Source organism: Prionailurus viverrinus, chromosome D4 (genome assembly GCF_022837055.1).
Source record: "Prionailurus viverrinus isolate Anna chromosome D4, UM_Priviv_1.0, whole genome shotgun sequence".
NCBI lineage: Eukaryota > Metazoa > Chordata > Mammalia > Carnivora > Felidae > Prionailurus > Prionailurus viverrinus.
The window spans coordinates 30,529,850-30,553,642 of record NC_062573.1 but is presented as its reverse complement, the minus strand read 5'-3'; the positions used below and the strand labels follow the sequence as shown (position 1 = coordinate 30,553,642).

General features: G+C 50.5%; 2 protein-coding genes and 1 long non-coding RNA gene across 4 annotated transcripts; 2 read left to right on the top strand and 1 right to left on the bottom strand.

Annotated features, from left to right (window-relative positions):
* Positions 1-920: 920 nt before the first annotated feature.
* On the top strand, positions 921-6,288 carry TESK1 (testis associated actin remodelling kinase 1). Its single transcript, XM_047830197.1, has 10 exons — positions 921-2,190; positions 2,324-2,445; positions 2,575-2,623; positions 3,128-3,274; positions 3,606-3,688; positions 3,857-3,947; positions 4,200-4,283; positions 4,415-4,504; positions 4,645-4,759; positions 5,108-6,288. Exons 1-10 carry the CDS (start codon positions 1,972-1,974, stop codon positions 5,992-5,994), a joined length of 1,887 nt encoding a protein of 628 aa, XP_047686153.1. The 5' UTR covers positions 921-1,971; the 3' UTR covers positions 5,995-6,288.
* Positions 6,237-14,351, bottom strand: CD72 (CD72 molecule). Of its 2 annotated transcripts, XM_047830206.1 has the most exons (9): positions 14,010-14,351; positions 13,808-13,915; positions 13,099-13,194; positions 12,389-12,478; positions 11,721-12,056; positions 8,692-8,834; positions 7,953-8,071; positions 6,871-7,017; positions 6,237-6,579 (listed from the first exon to the last, which is right to left on the bottom strand). In XM_047830206.1, exons 1-8 carry the CDS (start codon positions 14,089-14,091, stop codon positions 6,876-6,878), a joined length of 1,116 nt encoding a protein of 371 aa, XP_047686162.1. In that variant the 5' UTR covers positions 14,092-14,351; the 3' UTR covers positions 6,237-6,579; positions 6,871-6,875. The 2 variants fall into 2 exon arrangements, with proteins under 2 accessions (XP_047686162.1, XP_047686163.1); XM_047830207.1 differs by lacking the exon at positions 12,389-12,478 and having other exon boundaries at positions 14,010-14,350.
* On the top strand, positions 13,161-16,647 carry LOC125150375 (uncharacterized). Its single transcript, XR_007146335.1, has 3 exons — positions 13,161-13,890; positions 15,538-15,593; positions 16,438-16,647. It is a non-coding gene; the product is annotated as an uncharacterized LOC125150375 (long non-coding RNA).
* Positions 16,648-23,793: the final 7,146 nt, after the last annotated feature.

The following is a 23,793-nucleotide window of genomic DNA, read 5'->3' as shown; positions in this document are numbered from 1 at the left end:
GAAGGGCTGTGAATCTCTTCCATTCTGTCTCCAAACCTGTGCGAAATCTTCCGCTGTACGCTGCACCGGGACAGCATCCGGTCTTCTCTCCACCCTAAGGCAACGTTTATAATCTAAGACAGTTTTTTCTCTTCTCATTAGCCCTGGACAATTAAATAGAACTTGGTTCCAACTCTCATAAACACCGGACAGGACTCTGTTAGAAGGCGAGCACGCACACGGACGCAGAATGTGCTTGCCTTAATTTCCTTTTCATCTTACCACAGAAACAGAAATGCAATACTTGAGAATTTTTTTAAAGAACTCTGCCTTCTTCAAGCCCTCTCGCTCCCGAGACCTGCAGGCTTCATTCCCGCCACCCTCCATTCCGCCGCTAGGTGGCAAGCTGCTCACAGCTGCCCGCAAACGCTCGCCTGGGAGGCGTCCTCCGGATGGAGCGTCGTCACTCATCCCTGGCGTTAATTGGCTATTTCTCCGACCCCCGGGGGGAGGAGCCAGCAGAGAACCGGAAGCGTTGGGTTCGGTGAGTGCACAGTGCGTGCGCATTCAGGGCTCAGCGCCGACTTAAAAGAGGCAGACTGCAGCTCCTCCTCCAGCCTGAGGGGGCAGACCGGATTCCTACAAGGTGGAGGGCAGAACCTCCAGAGAGGGGTCACACTGATAAGGGCTGGGCCACATTGAGGGGAGGAGTCACGTTGAGAGGAGGGGGTCACAATGACCGGTGTAGTCACTCTGAGAGGTGGGGTCTCATTGTGTGGAAGGAACACACAGAGGAGGGGTATCTCACTGAGGGGTTCTGATACACACTGATGGTGGCAGTATCATACTGGGGAAACGTCCCTCTGAAGGGGGCGTCTCACTGAGGAAGTGAGGGGTCTCCGAAGGAAAGGGCTCCTGGAGGGGCGGGGTTTTGCCGAGGGGTGGGATCTCGCGGAAGGAGGGGCTTCCGGGCAGGTGGAGGCTTCTCTGCCGAGAGATAGGGTCATTTGGAGGAAAGAGTAGGAGGTTGAGGCTGGGTAGTCACTGGACGGATACTCCTCTCTTCCTCTGAACTTTATTCGAGGGAGGCGGGATGGAGTAAGGAGGTGTGGGCCACATCAGGGACGGGCTGGCCACAGGCTCACGATACAACCGCCCGAGAAGGGAGAAAGTGTCAGGGAATCCAGGGGTGTAAGGGTCGAGACCTGGGAAATGGGCAGGCTGGAACAGAGCGCGGGCGGGAAAGGTAGGCAGGTTGCTGGGCTACCTCCGATTGTGGCTAGACCTGAAGTGTCTACTTTTCTGCCCTGCTGGCCCACGGAACCCAGGAATCCGGCGGCTTCCTGAGCTCGGCTCTCTGTAGACAGTGGACTGAGGGTGGGAGGAGAGAAAGGACACCCAGGGCAGCTAAAAGGTATTTGAGCTGCGCGGACGCACAATCAGCCCATAATTCCCTTCAGTTATTTAGCTCGGGCCTGAACTTATTTGGCCCCGACGTCCCAGACCCTCTCGCCCAGGGTGTCGCTGCCACGGGTTAGGGGTTGCGTACCTGAGGGGGCGTGGCCGCTGCCGGTGGGCCGGGCTGGAAGGAGTTAAGCGGAGGCCCGGCTCAGCCCCGCCCCTGGCAGGCCGCGGAGCCTGAGCCCCAGCGGCGAAGCGGAGCAGCCGCCGCCCGCCCGCCAGCCAGCCCGCCTCCGCCTGCGGGGAGTCCGCCCGCTTGCCCGCCGGCGCCCGGGAGAGCCACTGCCACCGCCCGGCCCAGGCCCAGGCCCAGGCCCTGCGCCGAAAGAAGCGGAGCGGCGTTTACCCGGGCCCTGCAAGCCGGCGCGGCGGGGGCGGGCCCAGGATCTTCCGCTGATCTTCCATTCTCCCGGGCGGGAGCGGGAGCACCTACGTCCCGAATCGGGCTGGGCGCGCGCCCATGGCAAGCGCGGCCTGCCCGGGCCCCGGGGACCCTGCCATGTGAGGCAGGCCGGGGCTGGGGGCCCGGCCATGGCCGGGGAACGGCCCCCACTGCGGGGCCCTGGGCCAGGGCCCGGTGAGGCGCCGGGGGAGGGGCCCCCGGGGCCGGGGGGCACGGGTGGAGGCCCGGGCCGGGGCCGCCCCTCCTCCTACCGGGCTCTCCGCAGCGCTGTGTCCAGCCTGGCGCGCGTGGACGATTTCCACTGCGCCGAGAAGATCGGGGCCGGCTTCTTCTCTGAGGTCTACAAGGTAGGATCAGCAGAGAGGGCAGAGGGGCGGGACCGAGCCTTAGACGGGAGGCTGGAACTAGGGGCCCCAGACCCGGACGACACTCGCGACCTGGCGAATCTGCACGGGACTCGCCGGCCCATGCCGCCCCCAGGTTCGGCACCGACAGTCAGGGCAAGTCATGGTGCTGAAAATGAACAGACTCCCCAGTAACCGGGGAAACACGCTACGGGAGGTGCAGCTGATGAACCGGCTCCGACACCCGAACATCCTAAGGTGAGCGGCCTCAGCCGCTTGCTGAGAAGCTTGCTGGGAGAAGAGGAAAGATCCCGCGGGAAAAGTGGGAACTGTAGAGGGGCCTGGGTTCTTACAGCCTACCCTCCTATCTTCCCCATCCTCTTCCAGGTTCATGGGGGTCTGTGTGCACCAGGGGCAGCTGCACGCTCTTACAGAGGTGAGGATGGGCCAGGAAGGAGGGGACCCCCCACCATCACCATGGGGAGAGAGAGTCAGCGCCCGATGCATCTACAGAGGAATAATGAGAGGCAGCAGGACCTCCTCCCATGGGAGGCTTCCTGAACTTCCCTTTGGGCTAACCACAAATAAAAGGCCTCAGTTGGTCACATCCCCTATATGCTCTATAACAATGTTGTCCAATAGAACTTTTTGTAATGATGAAAATGTTCTGTAGGTACATGTGGGTAGGTAGCAGTAGGAATATGACTAGTGTGACTGGAGAGCTGAATGTTTAATTTTATTTAAACTTAATTTAAATTTAAATAGTTGCACAGGTCTTGGACAGGACAGCTCTAGAATATAAGCAGGAGATCCTAGCGCACAGACTCACCCTTCTGACCTTTGCAATCCTCCTAAGTGTCCCCTGGCTTATAAGTAGGAGACATACAGTACAGGCAGAAACCTTGACATTCATTCCCCTTCTGCTCCCATTATGCCCCAGTATATGAATGGGGGAACCCTTGAACAGCTGCTCAGCTCTCCGGAACCCCTGTCCTGGCCTGTCAGGCTCCACCTGGCTCTGGACATTGCCCGCGGCCTGCGGTACCTGCATGCCAAAGGTGTATTCCACCGAGACCTAACATCCAAGGTAGGCTGGCCAGGTGGATGGAGGCATGAAAGGGGATTTGAAACTATTACACTGTAACTGACCCATGGATGTTGGAATGTGGATAGTAGACATATTAGGATGTTGGGGTAGCAAAGCATTGGAGAACGGGGGACTGGGGTGAAGGAGAGCTCTAAGGGGCTGGGTACCAGCCTATGCAGTGATAGATGAAATTGCAAGATTGTGGTGCATTAGAGAACTGGTAGATCAGAGAGGGTTGGGGTTCTTCTGGAGTGACAGGGCTTTGGGGTGTATATTGGGAGATAAGAGAACAGAAGGTGATGGGTGTATGGGGATGCTATGTGTGTGCCAGAACTGTCTGATCCGACGGGAAGACCAAGGCTTCACGGCTGTTGTGGGTGACTTCGGGCTGGCTGAAAAGATTCCTGTGTATAGGTGAGGTGAATGCCCCTGTGCTCCCTAAACTTTCTAGAAGGCCCCTATCTAAATGAAGCCTCCAGAGACATTTCCCTTGGAGTGGGGAGGGGGCTGACCTCATCCCCTTTTGTTTACGGGGGTTATCTGAGTGAGCTGTTTCTGACCACTCTGCCCCTACCCCTGCAGGGAAGGGGCAAGAAAGGAGCCATTGGCTGTGGTAGGTTCCCCATACTGGATGGCTCCAGAGGTGTTGCGGGGTGAGCTGTATGATGAGAAGGTAAGACATCAATCCTTCAGATACCCAAGGCCTTCCATAGACCTTCGAGATACTTTTATAAGGTCCCATCCCAATTTCCTTAACAGCCCTACTGAATATTTAGGAGACCCCCAAGATCTCCCTTCTCCTTCATAGGCACCCCTCCAGCACATGAAACTATCAAGACTTCCCCCCAAATTCTGACATATTCTGACAAAATTCTGACATGAAAACTGTCAGTGTCTTCCACTGACATTCTCTCCTCCCCCCCAGGCTGATGTCTTTGCCTTTGGGATTGTCCTCTGTGAGCTCATTGCACGAGTACCTGCTGACCCAGATTACCTACCCCGTACTGAGGTGAATGATGTCTCCAGGTTTGAAAAGGAGGAGCTCTAGACTGGTTCTCTGGAGGTTGAGGTCCTGACTGGGGGGCAGAAGGAGAACCCAAGGAAGGCTGACTTGAAGGCCCCTCTTCTCTGTACCCGCAGGACTTCGGCCTGGATGTGCCTGCTTTCCAGACCCTGGTAGGGGATGACTGCCCACTGCCCTTCCTGCTCCTGGCCATCCACTGCTGCAGTGTAAGATCCTCACTCCCTTTCCTTGCCTACCACCCACATCCATCAGCTGGCAAGGCTTTCCTGTCCCAGGTGGTGAGAGGAAAACTTAGGGACCCTCTTTTGGAGCAATGAATGAAGCTGCCCCTTTCTCTCCCCATCAGATGGAACCCAGCACTCGTGCTCCCTTCACCGAAATCACCCAGCACCTGGAATGGATCCTTGAGCAGCTGCCTGAGCCATCCCCCCTCACCAGGGCTCCCCTGACACACAATCAGAGTAAGTGAGCATGACCTTGACCCAACATAAGTCCTTTTGTGTCTCTTCCCTAGGACTGAGGGAATTGTCTGGGGAAGACTAAGTGTATTTATTAGCTGAGAAGTCTGTGGGTGGGTGGTGGTGAAAGGACATCTCAAAAAAAGATATTTTCAAATTCTAGAGCCAAGGAAGGAGAAGGAGGAAAGAAGAGGTAAAGGAGGGCTAGAGGTGACATCTCCCCCTTTCCAAAGTACCCAGTGGAATTCCCTTTTGTAAGCTCTAGTCCCACCAGCCTCCTGGTGAATAATGAGGCCTCAAGGAACTATGATCAATGCTAAGAACAGTAACCACACACTTCTCTGTCTACAGGGTCTGTTTCAAGAGGGGGTCCGTCTGCCACACTTCCTAGGCCAGACCCCCGGCTTTCCCGAAGCCGGTCAGACCTCTTCCTGCCCCCATCACCGGAATCACCCCCCAACTGGGGGGACAATCTGACTCGAGTCAACCCCTTTTCACTCCGGGAAGACCTCAGGGGAGGCAAGATCAAGCTGTTGGACACACCCAGCAAGCCAGTCACCCCCCTGCCCCTTGTACCACCATCACCACTGCCCTCCACCCAACTGCCCTTGGTGACCACTCCAGAGACCCTGGTCCAGCCTGGGACACCTGCCCGTCGCTGCCGCTCACTACCATCATCCCCTGAACTTCCCCGACGTATGGAGACAGCACTGCCAGGACCTGGCCCCCCCACTGTGGGCCCCTCGGCTGAAGAAAGAATGGAGTGTGAGGGCAGTAGCCCTGAGCCAGAACCCCCAGGACCAGCTCCCCAGCTGCCCCTGGCCGTGGCCACAGACAACTTCATCAGCACTTGTTCCTCAGCCTCCCAGCCCTGGTCCCCTAGATCAGGACCTACCCTTAACAACAACCCCCCAGCTGTGGTGGTGAACTCCCCACAAGGCTGGGCTGGGGAGCCCTGGAACCGGGCCCAGCATAGCCTGCCCCGGGCAGCAGCCCTGGAGCGGACAGAACCCTCGCCGCCCCCCTCAGCTCCCCGGGAGTCTGATGAGGGGCTGCCCTGCCCTGGCTGCTGTCTTGGCCCGTTCAGCTTTGGCTTCCTGTCCATGTGCCCCCGCCCCACACCAGCTGTTGCCCGCTACCGCAACCTGAACTGTGAGGCGGGCAGTCTCCTCTGCCACCGAGGGCACCATGCCAAGCCTCCCACACCCGGCCTGCAGCTGCCTGGGGCACGCTCTTAGCAGTAGAGCCTGTGGTCTCTGGCCTCCAACCTTGGCCTTCAGGATGCCCTGTGAGGACAGAGCACACATATTGGACAGTGCCAGCCCCAGATGGGCTGACTGGCTCTTCTCCCCGTGTAGGGGAACCTCAGCATGGACTCAAGGGACAGAACATTTCCTATCTAGCCCCTGGGCTTGCTCTCCTGTGGGCAATCACTGAACCAGACAAAGCATTGCTGACACATGAGACTAACACGTGCAAATTATTTAAAAATATTTCAATAAAACTGCCTGGCTGGCTCCGGGCTGCCACTATCCACTCAGCCCATGCGCCCTCCTCCACCCCGCCCCCAATTCCACTATGGGAAGTTCTTGGGGAGGCCAAAATCTCTTCTAGAGACTTCTTCACCCACTTTCCCAGGAACAGTCCAGTTTCTGGGACAGGATTTCAAGCAGGCGGCAGGCTGGCTAGAAGTGTTGGGCATGGATCAGCCCTTGCCTGGGCACTGCCCACAGAAGAGTGAAAGAACACTGGAGGGAGATGATCTTAGGGCCTGCAGGCTGCAGTTACAGGTGAGGGGCACAGGCTCTTGTTGGCACGTGTACCTGTAAGAGTGAAGCATCAGTGAGCTCCATATTCACTGTTATTAAGAATGCTCATCCAGCTCATCCCATCTTCTCAGACAGCCAAGAAGCCTCCCTCCAGTTCCAGGCCTTCCCTGCCCAACCCCCCCTTACATAAGCAGACCAAGGCCCTGAAGTCTGTGGAGGTGACTGTCACTCTCAGGAATAAGTTTTTCCCCTGACTTCTGAGCCCCTGCTCTGAGATCCTCTCCCTCCTCCCTCCCCAACTCTCATGCCTCAGTCCCATCCCTCAGTCCCATCCCTCAGGCTTACCCAACTCAGGGCAAAGAGTAGTCCTTATCTGGATTCCCGAAAGCTGCCATCTCACAGATGCAGGGAAGATGAGAAGTGCAGTCCTCCTGCTGCCACTTTGGCCAACTGGTTTGTACCTTGTAACATCTTGAGCTTCGACCATAATACCTAAAGATTGGTGAAGTAGAACTGGGATAAAATTCTGCCCCTCCCACCCCACCCCACCCCATTTCACCCCACCCCCACTCCCTTCTCTCCCCTTGCCCTGCATTAAATACAATGAAGTCCTAGCTTGCCCTGCCTGCCTAAGGCCACGTCTGGGCATGGTTCACGGACAGATGTCTTTTCCAACCCGAAGAGGCTTTAGGACCAGGGGAGGGAAAAATCACCCAAGATGTTAAAGATGGAAACCCCAGTTAGGGAACATGGATGATGACTACCCTGTTTCAGGGTCCCTGGAGTTGATCTTCAAAGTTATCCCACTGCTCTCTTACTTCCTGGGGCAACTCTAGTGCCAAGTGGTCCTGATGGAGAAAGTGCCACCTCAGTTTTGGTAGCCTTGTCAAGGGATGGGAAGTTAGATGCCAGGGTTCATCAGCTGTGAAGCCCTAGCTAAAGCCTCACCTTCTTCCTCTGAGAGAAAGACGACATAGGTCCCAACCCAGTAACTTAAGGGCACCTGGGTGGCTCACTCGGTTAAGATCCAACTTCAGCCCAGGTTATGGTCTCATGGTTTGTGGGTTCAAAGCCCCACATCTAGCTCTGTGCTGACAGTGCAGAACCTACTTGGGGTTCTCTCTCTCTCTCTCTCTCTCTCTCTCCCTTTCACAAATAAATAAACTTAAAAAAAAAAAAAAAAAGGTCCCCACCTAGTAACTTGGAAAAAAAAAAAAAAAAGTGCCAGGGACTGCTAGGTACTGGGGAGGGGACAGAGAATAAGACTGTCCTAAGAAGTTATTAAGTAAAGAAAATGCACAAATAGGCAATTACAATATTGACTTATGAAAGAGTTTTGGGAGCAGAAACTGGAGAGGAATCTCAATACCATGTCTTTATGAAGGAATTATGGAGTTGGACATGCCCAGGAATCCTAACAGACTTACCCAGAGGATTTTTTACTATCAGCCTGCTGCCACATCTTAATATAGTTGGAGATAGCCCAAAATGAACCAGGAGGATTAACTTCTGTCAACATCTTCCTCGCATTGTTGAGATAATTACCCTGAGGGGAGATTCAGAGAGATGAGAGGTATGTGGAAAATGATGAGAAATATTCCAATATGGGGGGGGGGGGGGGGGGCGTAAGGGGAGGTAGGGGAGGGAATGGGCCAGTGGAAGAAAATGAACACTACAGGGAGCCCTATGAGCTTTGACCAAGAGGACTGTGTCTGACTGGTGCATGACATCAGCTCATCAGTGACCTATCCCTGCAGCCTTCAAGCCACCATGCAGATAGAGGCTCACCCTTCAGTTCACCTCCCAGCTGGGTAAGAATTTCTGCCAGCCTTTGAAGGGGAGTCATTCCATGAGCTGCTCTGTTCACAAGGAGCCAGTCCCTTCAATCCAGCCCACCAGTTTGGGACCTCTCTGCCTGAAATTCAAAGAAGCTACTAAGCAGCACTGAGAGCTGAGCAGAAAGCTGAGATGAGAAACAGGTTAAAGTAAAGATGGTTCATAAGCTTCAACTCTCATGCCACCTCCAGTCAGTTGGTAGGGGCCACCTCAAGCACTGTGCTGAGAAGCTGCACGGAAAAAGGACGCGTGCCACATGTGCACTGCCATTCCTAACTGACGGCATAGATCCCTCTACCCACTACGGTCTGTAAATGAGGGTATGCTTACTGAGTAATAAATGTCATTGAAGGTGGCCAGGTCAGAGGACAGAGATTTACAGTGGTTTTGGCTCTCATCCCAAGTTCTTGCAGTAAGTGAGATGTAAAAGCAACTCTTCTCACTCAGTATCCATCCTGAGGGACAGCAGGTATCTAAAAACCAGAAAGAATGTGACAGCACAGCCCAAACCCAAGAGGGAGATCTCCCCATTTGGGATGAAAGTGAGGACTCTGCGACCTGGTTGCTCACAGTGTCCCCCTCAGTCTAATCTCGGCACCTTTACTGACTTCTAACACTTGATCTTTGCGATCTTTCTTTCTTCGGCCTCCCCTAGTAATTCCATTCCTACACACATTTAGGAAAAGCCTTTGGTATTCAACAACATCACTCCTTAACAGGCTGGGAGCTTTATTTTCATAGGGCTCATGTTACTACCACCGATTTCTGAATGATTGCAGTCTCCCCCCTACACCTTGGCTAACCTCACCTGGGCCCCCCATAAGTGTTCAGTAGGCTCTAATTCATCTCAATAGGTCCTTAAGCATTCCTCACTGCATATTCAAAACTTTCCCATACCCCTCAAGCTGCTAGCCACCTCCCCTTTCCTCCCCACTCTTCCACAAGTAATAACCTTCGTTCCTGTTCTGCTGAAATTGTCAAGACACTTGATGTGAACTCTCTCCATTTCCTTCTCTTCCACCCCAAAATTTGTCTCTTCCCTGCTCCTCTGTTCCTGATCATAAGAAATAAACATCCCTCTTTCTTCAACAGCTTTGTTCCATGAGTCCTACCTCCATCACTCAAAGATCACTCTTTCCCCACTCGCTCCCTCTCTTCTGTCTACATTTTCTCATGTTCCCACCTAGCTACTCTCTTGCATTTCTGTCCCATGGCAACTAAAAGGAATAAAAAGTCAGTGTGGCCACCATGGAAGAGGCTGAGAGGATAAGGGTCATGCTGAAAAGTAGGCAGAGACCTTGGTAGCCAGGTGAAGGACTTTTATATTACAAGGAAGAATAAGTCAACACGGGGTTTTACATAGAGGAGTTTTGTTCACTGGCTGTATCCCAAGTGCTTGGTCACAGCACTGGACATATAGTATTTATTGCATAACTTTTGATGTAATTAATTAACTGGAATGGCATGATCAGATTTTTGTTTTTAAAGGATCACCCCGGCTGCAACATGAAACGTGGATGGGGGAGGGAGGTGTGGAGGGATGTTTAGGAAAAACAGTGCAGCAAGCTGCCACAGTTATCGTTGCAGAAGATGGGGGTGGGCAAAAATGTGAACGAAAGTATAGATGCAGGGGTGGAAAATGGAGGGAGTTCCTCCGCCGGAGTCGGGCACTTGACCCTCGGGCACTTTCTGCTGAAAGTGACAGAGAAGGTGGTGGGGTAAGGAGCTATCGTGGAGGGCAAGCCACCACTGCACAGCTGCCAGGCAGCATTGAGGGACCGGCTGGGATGGAGACTAGAGTTCTGGTGGCACCAAGCAGAATGACCGCACAATATGGCACACGTGGGTGCAGGCATGCGCCAGGTGGGCACTTGAGTTCATCAGGTGATCAACTCTGGTGCACCAGAAGGTGTAAAGGAACAAAGGAGCGAGTGGTTCAAGTGATGGATAGAGAAGTGCCAGCTGATGCAAAGGAAACAGGAGAGATAGTGGGTTAGAGGCCTCAATGGGGTTAAAGATGTGTAGGGAAAGCTTGGAGGAGGTGGGTGTGGTCAGAGTGGAGGTCTGAAGGAGAGCCTGGGCCTAGCGGGCTCAGTTGGAAGAGCATGCAACTTTTGCTCTCAGGGTCGTGAATGCAAGCCACGCATAGGGGGTAGCAATTACATCAGTAATACATGCATACATACATACATAAAGAGACACCTGGGTGGCTCAGTCAGTTAAGAGTCTATTGACTTCAGCTCAGCTCATGATCTCAGAATTCGTGAGATTGAGTCCCACATCCGGCTCTGTGCTGACAGTGCAGAGCCTGCTTGAGATTCTCTGTCTCCCTCTCTCTCTCTCTCTGCCCCTCCCCTGCTTGAACTCTCTCTCTCTCTCTCTCAAAATAAATAAATAAACCTTAAAACAAACAAACAACAAACAAAAAACAGATCTTGGAGTTGAGATCGGAAACCAGCCTTTTAGTGGAAGAGCAGTTTAGGATGCTGGGACCTAGGGTGTAGCTGAGGGAACGGGTGACAGCACTGCACGGAACTGAGAGTCACAGAGAATAAGAAGGCTAAAGTAATGAGGACTGGGTGTGTCTGCACATAATCTTACTATCTTAAGCCTTGGGGGAGTTATCCAGATGCCCCCTAAACTAGACAGAGCCTAACCTGGACCATAGGTCACCAGTCCATGAACATTCCAGTTGCCTTGGCCCTGGCACCTCTAATCTCAGCCTGCTTTTTGCACCGCCTCTCTCCTTTTATGTGGCCCCCTCCCTCAATCCCACACACTGCCTGGGCTCCTGCCTTCAAAATAGATGAATGCTCCACCCCAGTTCCCTACCCCACATTACCCACCCCCACCTCATTATGAGTGCCACCCACACTTGAGAGCTTCAACTACTTTGCCCCACCGCCCCTCATCAATCACTAATTCTTAACCTTTGAGGAATCTCATATGTAGTGAGAAATAAAGCTATAGACCCTCTCTTTAGAAAAATGTGCAAACAACCAGTTTCACATCCAAATTCAGGGGGTTCCCAGATCTTTGACTCTGATATCAAACCACATGAGACCTGAGTTTGGTGCTTTGGACAGTGAGATCTGCATTGCTGGCTGCCACCCTCCTCTCCTGGAGGATCTGCCTTAGAGCTGGGTGAGTCGCCCTAAATCCAGTATGCAACTTGATCCTCCTCTCTGTTAGCCAAGGCTGCACAGCTTGTGTCAGCCACCACTCTGATTTGCGACCCCTTTCCTCAACAACTTAATACGGCCCCTGATAGATAGATCCTGCCCCTGCCACGAGTGTGTCCTCATTTCAATCTGTCCCTCACGCACACCCTCCCATCTTTCCTCTCCCAGAGCAGATACCTGATAAGGGGCATGTGAACAAGGGCTTCATTGTATCCTTCATCCGGCTTAGCCTCTGCTCCAAGGTCCTCCTCTGCACCTCCTCACTTTGCAGGGCCTCCTTGGTCTTCTCCCTGTCAGACTGGCAGGCCTGTAACTGCTCTTGGGTAGCCTGGTGAACCCTCTGTTCCTCCTGTAGTGCTTCCTGACTCAGGGCTAGTTCCCTCTTGGACCCCTGCAGATCCTCTTCCCTCTTCCCCAGCTGGGTTATCTTTAGGTGGAGCTGCTGCCTCAGGCTGCTGTTAGTGGCTTCCAGAACACTGTTCATCTGCTGGAGCTGCTGAGATACCTGCAGATCTGTTCAGCCATAATGAGATTTGGAGGACATCTTCCTCAGCCATGCTCTGGTGCCCTGAGACTTCAGCATCAGTCTTTTGTCTGCTCTTGCAAATTTTTGCATAACAGGCTGAAATATAGGATCTGACTGCCTAAAGCTTAAGGAGGTACTGGATCAGGTAAGGACAATTTGGGAAGACACGGCACTCTAAAACAGACCTGGCTGGAAACCAGACCAAAAGCTAAGGAGGTGGTGGTGACTGGGGGCCCTGCCCAGAGAAGGGCAGCCGCTGGAGACAGTAGGGGAGAAAATTGCTTGGGGTAAGTGGGAAAGGGGAGACGGCCATACTCACAGCGCACTCCCAGGCAGATGGCGGCCACCCCTAACAGCAGGCAGGCGAGGAGCAGGCCAAGAAAGAGGTACAGCGTGCAGGCTGCGCGGCCTTAGGGAGACAGTGGGATGAAGGGCAGAGACCCCCACGAAAGTCTATAGCCTGAGGGGCTGGCTGGGTGGGTGGTATTCATGGGAAAGGGCATCCCTCAGAGGACGTGGTGCAGGCATGGTGGGTTTTGTCGGGTAGTGGGTTTCCGCAGGTAGCGAGGGAAGATGTTCCAGAATAAGGGCTGGGATTGCTGCTGGTAAGGATTGAGGGGCGCTACCTGGTAAGATGGGAACTAAATCTCAGACGGAAACAGAGGACGGGGATATAGGAGTGGGGACCATCGTAACGGGGGGAGACGGGAGGATCTAGGTCAACCTGTGGGAAAGATATATGTGGATATTGGGGGTGAAAAGGACGGGAAAGGGGGTCTCGGGGCTGCCCGCGCAGTCCGGAGGGCTGTTCCGGCAAACTCTTGGTACCAGACCCGCACACCGCCGGGCAAGGCACCAGCCCAGCTGGGACCCCGCCAGCACTTCACTTCGCTAACACCTCCCGGGGCGGCAGCGCCGGGTGGGTGATGTGGGGGCGGCTGCCCAGCCGGAGGCCCCGCCGCGTGCCAGAGCGCGAGCCCTGCGGCGAGGGGGGGCGGGGCGCGCAGGTGGGGAGGGCTCCGTACTCACCAGTGAGAATCCTCCCGGCAGCTGGTGACGCCACGGAGCTCCAGGACGCAGTTGGCTGCTCCGCCTGGAGCACTGCGGACCGGTGGCTACTCCAGTCTGAAGATGGGAAGCCCCGGGAAATTCCTTTCTTTCCACTCTCTCCTTCTCCACCGCGCCGAGAAGCCTTCAGCGACACGCTAGAGTACTCTGGGACACGCTTAGCATTCTCTGGAGTTCTGCCTCTCCCCCAGGATTCTTGTGTCTCTCCTGGGTCTTACTATAACCTCTCCCCGGGGATCCCTTCCTCTCCCTCCTGGGTCTCCCCTTATGTTTTCCGCAGCCTTCTCCACCCCCACCCCCCCATCGGCCTGCCCCAAATCCTCTTCCTGGAAGCGCGTCCATCCCCCTCCCCTGCCCTCTCTTCTCTGTCCCGTGACTCCCCACTTCCTATTCGAACTCCTCTCCCCACAGGGCTGCCCTGACCCCTCCCCGGATCCCTTGTCTCCACCTTACCCCCGGGGAGCTTTATTTTTCCCTGGCTCCCATTTATCCAGTGTTCAGTCTTCTCTTTCCTAAGCACCCCCTCCTTTTCCAAGGGTGTTGTTCCCCCCCCCCCTCCTCCAAGAATACTGTGGACTTGCAGCTCGAGACACAGCTCTCCTCACCCCCATACCCCCCCCCCCCCCCCCCCCCCCCCCCGCCAAACAGACAGGCTCTGAGCTTTCCGTACCTGCTTTGTCCCCTACTCCAGAAGAGGCCAAGCTCAAGGGCCCGCCTGAGACTGAGACTGAGGGCACTTGTACATTCTCGTAGGTGAGTTCCTCATCCTCATCAGCCTCTGGGGCAGGAGAGGAGAGAAAAGGTGGAGGTGGGGTAGAGTCATGAGGGAGCATAAAGTTGCAAAATCAAGGAGATGCTTCTTCCACCCTTACCCTGTCCTGACCGGCTGGAGACGCTCTTCTTCAGGGGAGCCTTCACAAACCGCAGGTCTGCATAGGTGATGGCCTCAGCCATGGCCCAGAGCACCTCTGCTCCCACCCTTCTCCCCCTTCTTCCACTGGCCCCAAGCTTCCCTTGACACTCTCCCCTCTGTCCCTTCACACTCTTAGGCTCTGTGTTCCTTCGGTGACTGCACAGCTTAGTGCTTTACCCTGTGACTTCCAGTTACAAAAGAGGAAGATGTGAGCAAGTCTCAGACAGATGGGTTCAGTGAAGCAGATGGCATCCCTAAGCCTCTGCCAGAGGGACAGCCTGGGAAACTGAGGTCCAGAACATGTGGGTAGAGGCTGGAGGTGTCAGGGCTCACTACTCAGGCCTGTCCCTGTGTCCTGCCTGTGCTCCCCCTGCATGCATCCCAGACCCATTTTGGCAGTACTGGGCTCTAAATGCCTATCCTCCTGATCATCTACCCTGATTTGCCCCATGCTCTTCTCTTGGCTGCTCTGTGCACGGGCTTATCTATGTGTTGTCAGAGCTCTTTTGTGCCCAACTAAACACAGAAGATGTCCCCAGTCATTGCTCCAGAATGGAACTCCATCCTCTCCATCACACCGGGGTATCCTACTTTGGAGCCCGTGCTCCTCCTCATCCTGCGGTTCCTAGCAGATGTAGGTTCCCAGAAAGAGGCCCTTGATTTGGTGGGGCTCATTTCCTTATCAGTTTGGGGGCTTTCAGGGTAGACTCAGCTCCCCTCCAGCTGTAGTCCTACAGGGCTTCTGAGGATCTCACACATAGGAAGGTTCTCACTCCAAAGCCCTTCCTGAGAATGTGGCAGCCTTTGGAGGATGCAGAGGATCTGGGGCCACACTGCTTCTCTTCTATAAACTCCCCCAGACTCCTTTTCACAAACTCTCCCTGGCCTTCTGGACCCTTGTTCCCTTCGGACTACATGTTTGGCCAATCAGCCCCTTCCCCATCCGTCTTGCCCCCTGCTGGACTTGGGACATCTGAGCTGGATCCAGCAAGCTGAGTCCAGGAGGCAGAAGCTTGGGGATACGCCTGGGCTGGGGGTGAGGATGAGGGACAACCCACAGCTTGTGCACTTTGGGAAAAGCCTGCAGCACGGACCATATATACTCCCTTGTGGGGGGTCAGGGAGCAGGTGAACAAAGGAGTAGTGTGGCGGTGAAGAAGGGCGGCAGCTTCTCTCAGAAGGGAGGCAGGGAAACAAAGCACGGCTGGGTCCTGAGTGCACGGACTCTGAACCTGAGGTTTTGATATTTTCTTGTTTTGGTTTTAGTTTTTTTCTCTTACTTTCCTTCTAAAGGTCTTCCTTTAAAGAAGAGTCTCAACATTGTCCCTTTACACCCAACCCCAAGGAAAAAGGGGGCATTCGTGGGAGAAGAGCAGGGGCTGGGAAGCCCTCATGGGTGCCAAGGGCCTAGCTGAGAGGGAGACCAGTGGGGGAGGAGGGGCTGTCGAACAGTAGTTCAAAGGTGCTCCCTAATGTTCTTTTACCAGGATGTGACCCTAAAGGGCTTACTTCCACAGGTGGGAAGAAGCTGGAACAAGACAAGGTATGTAGGTGGGAAAAAACCCACTTGCAGTGGGTGACATCTGCCCCCGCAGAACCTCTTCACACACTGCCACCTCTGTGGGGAGGAAAAAGGAAGGGGAAGGAGGTCCTCACCACATGCTAACAGCCGTAGTGTATGACTAGTAGTGTGTGGAGGAGTGCTGTGATGGGCCCTGTGGGTCTGTTGAGAGCTCTGCCCAATAGCACCCCACAGCCCACCCACACAAAGGGCCCACTGAGGTAGAAAAACACATTTGTCACCTGAGGAGAGGCAGGCATATTGCCTGTGTGTGAGTGTGCACGTGTGTACATGCATCCCCGGGTCTTTGCAGGATGTGCACCTGTGTGAGGTGAGCATCTATGTCAAGGGCTGCTGGGAGGACGAAGCTCTGAGGATTCTGTGGGCTGAAGGGTGCCTGTGAGAGCTGTTAGTTTTTTCCATGGCAGGGAATGAGAGGCCATTTTCAGAAAAGTCTTAAAAGGTGATGGGGACAGATTATAGAAGTATTTCTTTTTTAAGACTCACTGTTTCCTAAGGTGTCCCTGCAGCTGTTAACCGTCCTTGCTTAACTAAAGTTTCCAACAACCTTGTCCCCTCCCCCAGTCACCCTATCAGGACCTCCTCCAGATAACAGAGGACAGTGTGTGTTGGTGGCTCCCTGGGGGCCTGTGGGGCCTAAGAGAGTGAGTGGGAGCACATAGAGCAGCTGGTGGCATGGGTGGGTGGGGGCTGTCAGGGTACTTGTATCTGTGGTGTATGGGGGCGGGGCAGTGTGTACATAGATCCGTTTTGCAGGAACATCTGCAGGAATTCAATAAACTATAGATAATATCCCCATTTTCAGAACCAATACACAAGCGAGCAAGGCCTGGAGGCCAGGTGAAATACCAAACCAAGTTTCCAGTATGTGCTCAAAAAAAGAACCAATGGATATGCTGCCTAAATGGGACCTTGGAGAGGCTTCAAGAGAGAAGGTCCCCAAATGCACCTGGAGTGAGCTAAACTGCACATCCACAATGGCATAGACAACTTAAGCAGTCTTGGCCTGTGTCTCTGTCCTCCTTAGCTCTTGTGGGGATGGTTACACATCTCCTTATGACATTCTGCTTTCCCTTCCGATGCCTTCTTTTGTGAATAGGGTGTGAGAGAGGGATCCTTCTTCCCCACATGTGTCTTTGCAATATTGACATTCACATTACCTTTCAAGACTGGATATCAGAAAGGACGCCTGAAACTCGTACTGTGCCTCCACTTGCCCAAATGTCAGGAGAGCCTGGGGCCTTTTAAGAGCTGAGAAGCCAGTGCTGTGCATTTCAGCTTTTCCATAACCATTATATCATATGAGCACAGACACCAAAGCCCATTTCTTGCTCTCTCCTGGCCTCCCCATTGTTTGTTACAGGGACTCGGTTGTAAAGGTAGATAACAGGAGGCAGCCCAGCGATGAGGACAGCAAATGAGGAATTTGCTGTGTGGAAAGGGGCTCATCTGTATAAATTTTGGTGAAGTCCAGCCCACATCAAGAAGTCAAGGAAGGCTTCTGAGACCCTGAAAACCAGGTTGTATCCAACTTCATTACTTTAGTCCACTGGCTCTGGGAGGCTCTAATTTATAGACAGAGCATGGTAGGCAGAATAATGGCCTCTCCAAAATGTTCACACTTTAATCCCCAGAATCTGTGAATATGTTACTTTACTTGACAAAAATGTAAATGTGGTTAAGGACTTACTGCATTTAGTAAAAACATCCAAGATATGTTAAATAATAAGAATAATAACAGGCATCTCTGTCTAAATGTTTTTTTTTTTTTAATGTTTATTTATTTTTGAGAGAGAGAAACAGAGCGTGAGTAGGGGAGGGGCAGAGAGAGAGGGAGACACAGAATCTGAAGCAGGCTCCAGGCTCTGAGCCGTCAGCACAGAGCCCGACGCAGGGCTCAAACTCACAAACTGTGAGATCATGACCTGAGCCAAAGTCAGACACTCAACCAACTGAGCCACCCAGGTGCCCCACTAAATGTTTATTTTAATGGAAGTGGTTTTAGTATTTCACCCTTGAGAACAATGTTTGCTGTTAAGTTTTAGTAAAAAGCCTTCATTATATTTCAGCAGTTTTCCTCTTTTTCATTTTTACATAGAATTTTTATAAGGAACTATATTAAATTAAGCTGGCTCTAACTATTAAATATGGGAGCTTTTCTTCTTTTCCTATAGTTTTGACTAAATTAAATGGCATGGAAGCTATCATTATTTAAGAATAGATAAAACTTAGTTCTGGTGTCATTTGAATGCAATCTTTTCTAAAAGTAGGTCTATAATCACCTTTTTATTCTAGTCTTTTCTAAGATAAGTTGAGCTATTCAAGCTTTCTTCTTTCTCTTGGGCCAATTTTAGTAATTTACATTTTTCCTAAAATGTATCTATTACCTCTAAATTTTCAAGTTAGTTGATGAGGAATTTTATTTATTATTATTATTTTTAATGTTTATTTATTTTTGAGAGAGACAGAGCATGAGCAGGGGAGGGGGAGAGAGAGAAGGAGACCTAGAATGTGAAGCAGGCACCAGGCTCTGAGCTGTCAGCACAGAGCCCTACGCAGGGCTTGTACTCACAAGCTGCAAGATCATGACCTGAGCTGAAGTCAGCCGCCCAACTGATTGGGCCACCCAGGTGCCTTGATGAGGAATTTTAAGTTGCACCTTTTTATAATTCTTTAATTCTTTCTTCTAACTAATATTGTCTATTTTTACTCCTTTTTTCTTTGTGTGTGTGTGCATGCTTGTAAGAGGTTTATTAGCCCTTTTATTTATTTATTTTTTAATGTTTAATTATTTTTGACAGAGAGAGAAACAGAGCATGAATGGGGGAGGAGCAGAGAGAGAGGGAGACACAGAATCTGAAGCCAACTCCAGGCTCCGAGCTCTCAGCACAGAGCCTGACTCGGGGCTCGAACTCACATACCTCGAGATCATGACCTGAGCTGAAGTTGGAATCTCAACCGACTGAGCCACCCAGGCGTCCCTTTATTAGCCCTTTTAAAGAACTTTTTAAAGTGTATGCTCTTTAGTATTTATGTTGGTTCTCCATTTCATTCATGTCAGCTTTTGACATTTCCTGCTTATTTTTGGTTTCTTGTTCTTTTTGTAATCTATTGAAATAAGTACTCCCCTTTCTCTCTCTCTCTCTCTCTCTCTCTCTCTCTCTCTCTCTTAAGCTTGCTATCTTTATAGCATTTGGGGCATATATGATACAGGGCAATTGAGATGGCATCCAGTATTACACTATTTTTTCATTAAGCATTTAAATTTTGTAAATACTATAATTTTGTTCTTTTTTAAAACCAGCTTTACTGTATTGTAATTGACACGCAATAAATTTTATCAGTATTAAGTGTACAATCCTATGAGTTTTGACAAATGTATTCAGTCATGTAACCACCACCACAATCAAGATCCAGAAGATTCCCATCATCCTAAAAGTTCCCTCCTACCTCTTTGCAAGCAATCCTCACACCACTTCCAGCTGGTAACTTAAATTCCCCTTGTTGGATACCAGTGTTACCACTGCTTTCTGTTTATCTGCCTGGTGTCTCTTTCCCATATCTTTAATTTGAATCTTTATCACTTTGCCTTTTTTTTCTTTAATGTTTATTTGTTTTTGAGAGAGAGAGAAAGAGCGCATGTGAGGGGCAGAAAGAGAGGGGGACAGAGGATCTGAAGGAGGCTCCTCGCTGACAACAGAAAGCCTAATGTGGGGCTTGAACTCACGAACTGTGGGATCATGACCTGAGCCCAAGTAGGGTGCTTAACCCACTGAGCCACCCAGGTGCCCCTTGATCACTTTGCTTAGAAGAAGTATGTTTCTTCTAAGTAGCATTGACCAGATTTTGACTTATAAGAAAGTCTTAGAGTCTTTTAATGGAAGAATTCAGCCCACTCATATTTACTATACTGAGTGATATATTTGATTTATTTCCATCTTACTTGTTTTTGAATTTGTAAACATTGTTGTGAACCCTTCTTTACCTTTGTTGGATTGAATGAATGGCTATTCATCCCATTTTCTCCTTGTTAATTTGGAGTTTGTCGTTCTATTAATAGTTACCATCTTTTGCCTTGTTCTCTGAAATAGATGCACATGATTGTTCTAGTATGTGAAAACAGAACAACTATTTCCATCATACTTTACTTATCTTCTACTTCCTCCCCACCTCAATAAGAAATGGTCTTTAGACTACTTTCACTACCTTTCCTCCTCCTTCCCCCCCCACCACCCCAGATCCTTGGAACACTTACCTTTGACTTACCCTCACCACCTGATTCCAGAGTTTTCTTGAGATGATTCAGTCCCTATTAGAAGTTCCTTTACAATGTACGTGTTCCTTCTGTTTCAAGAGTTTTAGCATTTATATGATGTACTATACATATATAGAAATATAGATATAAATATATAGATCATGGTTCGTTGCACTCCACCGTTTTCTTTCCTCTTCCCTTGACCTTCCCCTATCTTGAAGTCTGTTCTAATTCATTTGTTGTTTCATTAGAGTCTTTTCTTAAAAGTATTTCTCAGATGAGATACTGACTAATTTTTGTAAATCTTCAAATACCTTTCTTTCCTCCTTTAGCTAGGCCCTGGTTGAAGGCCTTTTCTTCCATTAACTCACATTCAGTTTTGCTGTCTTTTAACTTCCAGGGTTGCATAAGAAGAAAGAACTTTCTTTCTGCTTGGAAATGTGTAAGATTTCCCTTATCCTTAGAGTTCAGGAATTTTAACCTGTATAGGGCTGTCTTTCTTCAGCTCAGGGAACTTTCACCTATTATTTAATCATAACCTCTTCTCTACTGTTCCTTTTCTCCTGGAACTCACAGAATTTGCAGGCTAAATCTCCTGGGTCTGGTTCAGGCTCTCATCTTTCACCACATAATTTGCATTTCCATATTTTTGTTACATGTTTTGAGATATTTCATCTGTTTAATTTTCTGGACCTCTTTTGGGGTTTAGGAGTAACCATCCTCTCCTTTGATTTATGTATGGAAATTTCTAGTTCTGATATCACATTTTCTAGTTCAGGGAAATCTTTTGTGTTTGACCTTCACACATATCTCCTCCAGGCTCTCATTCAGTCAGAGATTCATTTGTTCCCTCCAGCAGGTCTCTCTGCCTTCTGGTTTGTCTGCATTCTCCTGGCCTCAAAGGCCGAGAATTTCAACCCACCATTAGTTTTTCAGAGAGCTGGAGAGATTCAGCAAAGCCACTGATTGTTCCTGGGAAGTCGGCTGTTTCTGGGACTTGCTGCCTTCCTGAAGGTCCTTGTTCTTGGCTCTGAGGCTGTCCTCCAGAAACTGGTCTGCAGGAAATTCTCTCTGCCAGGAACTCAGAAGAGCCCATTTAAAGTTCGTCCTCTATAGCTGGGAGTCATCAGGGATTGTGGAATGGAGAGGGTTTCCATATACCCAGACTCTCATACACCCAATGTGGGGCTCAAACTCAGGAACCATGAGATCATGACCTGAGCTGAAGTCTGACACTTAACTGACTGAGCCACCCAGGCACCCAGCACTTTTTTTTTTCTTTAATGTTTCTTTATTTTTGAGACAGAGAGAGAGAGAAAGAGAGAGTGTATGTGCACTTGAGCAGGGGAGGGGCAGAGAGAGAGGGGGACAGAGGATCTGAAGTGGGCTCTGCACTGACAGCAGAGAGCCCGATGCAAGGTCTGAACTCACAAACTGCAAGATTACAACCTGAGCCAAAGTTGGACACTCAACTGACTGAACCACCCAGGTGCCCCTCAATCTCAGCACTTTTAACTTTTGGGGACAGAAATTCTGTATGATGAATGGCTGGCCTGTGTGTTGTAGGATGTTCAGCAGCATCCCTGGCCTCTACCCACTATATATCAATAGCACTCGCTCCCCAGCTGTGACAACTAAACATGTCTCTGGATGTTGCCAAATGTCTCTTGAGGGGCAAAATCACTTCTGTCTGAGAACCACTGTTGTATACCTTTCGATTCTATTTGACTTTTATAACACATGTGCTCACACTATTGCTCAGTACTCAGTGCAGTACTGAGCACTATTGCTCAGTGCTCAGTAATTAAACATTTAGCTGAGATCATGAGATAGGGGAGAAAATATGAAGCTGTTGTGAAGGAAGCAAAAACAAGAAGTAGAGAATTTATAGTAGAAGATGAGGAAGCAAGTTAGCAAACTGGGAAAAAATTAGGAATAAATAAAAGAAGCAGAAACTCTGTCAGAGAGAGTATCTGAGTTATGGGACAGGAGGAGCAGGAGTGGGAAGACCCATGTACTCCTTTCTCCAAGGTCCCCAGTGATGCTGAGATCTGAGATCTGAAATCCAATAACAACAGTCTGCAGATGCCCAAACATACAATAGCCACTATTCGGTGATTCCCACTCCATTCAGCTTGTTAATTGCCCAGGTGTCCTAAAAGTAAACACCCCTTCACTTTTAAGCTAGGCTAAAGGAGTGTATTCCTTACAAACAAAGCCCATAGACTTAGTGCCCAATGGAGAGATGGGTTCTCCACTGTGTGCTGTCAGTACTATATTCACTTCTTAGCATAATACTTTGAGAGAGACTCTGCTTGGGCACCTAGGTGGCTCAGTTGGTTAAGCATCTGACTCTTGATTTTGGCTCAGGTCCTGATCCCAGGGTTGTGAGATCAAGCCCCACATCCGGCTCTGCTTAAGAATGGAGCCTGCTTAAGATTCTCTCTCTCCCTCTTCCTCTATCCCTTCCCTGTTCATACTTTCACACTCTCTCTTAAAAAAATAAAAAGTAAATTAAAAAAAGAGAGACTCTGCTCAAGCAAAACAGTGGGAATGATGAGTAGACTTCACATAAGGTCTGTAAAAGGAACTCTAGAGAGCTTTTCCTGGGAAGGTGGGGGAAAAAACAACTTAGGCCATCCATCAGAGCTGTCATGTACAGGAGGGAGAAGTGTGCTTGTATGATTGTAGCTCAGGAGGCAGAATTGATGACAAAAATAATAGGGGGCAGCTTTTGGCTCCAAATTAAAAAAAAAAAAGTTCTCTCAAAAAGAAAGACTGGAAAGGAGTGCTTGTAAGGTAGCGAGGTCCCTATTTCTGGAAATGTTTAAGAAGTTGGTAGAGTGGTTCCTGCAGTGGGTATAAGCTTGGGCCAGATCTGTCAGCCACCTCCCAGTTATAGAATTCTAGATATTTAAAAACCTGGAAAGAGGCACACACTAGGCAAAATATTTTAGGGTCAAATGGAACAACAGTACATTTAAGTAAGGCAGAGGAGGGTGGCTGGTGGAGGAGTTGAGCAATAAGGGAAGATCTCAGAGGTTCAGCATCTTCCGCTGGCCCTGGTGTGCTGGTCTTTCCCCCCACAGAATTAGTCAGAACTCGTGGTTGCAAGAGATAGAAAATCTAACTTAGAATGACTTAAGCAAAAAAAAGAGAATGCATTAGCTTACATAACCAAAAAGTTCAGAAGGCAGATCTAGCTCTGGTCATGTCTGATTCCAAGGTTCAAATGAAGTCATTTAGACTTGGTCTCTCTCCATGTCCCAGCTCTGTTTCCCTCCTTAGGGCCAGAACAAGCTTGGAAGTTTAGACTCATCTTGACGGAGTACAGAGCAAGGCCAAAGATGGGAGGGGTCTTGGCTGGATGGCTTCCTAAGCCCCGCCCACCTATAAGTAATTCCTTAAGAACTTCCAATCTTTGAGCATTTGGCCGTCCCAAAAACCCTTCCTCTTCAGATCTTAGGCTTATCCTCTATCCTCTTAGCTGGAATTTCAGGAAGAGGGAGAAAGCTGGGGCTCCAAAGTGGCTTCCCTAATGATCCGCCCCTGGGAATTTGCCAGGAACAGGGCACTTCTTATGGCTGGAATCATAACCAGTCAGGGAAGGGAGGCCACTAAGGAATGCACTCCTGGAGCTACAGAAGGGGAGGGAACTACCAGGTATTTGGGAAAGGAGTTGACCAGCTAGAGAGATGAGGCATGGGAGTCGTCGGACGGTGTCTGAGGTGGATCCGGCTTCCCCAAATTATGTTTTCCAGATACAGGGATCAATGAGTAAGTTGCCACAGCCCTGGCCTGAGGGCCTGAGGGCCTATGCTAGGGCACGAACCTCGGTGATAGACAAAACAGTGAGAAAAATTGAAAGGTTGTAGGGATCAGGGAACCGCAAGTTTGGCGCTCAGC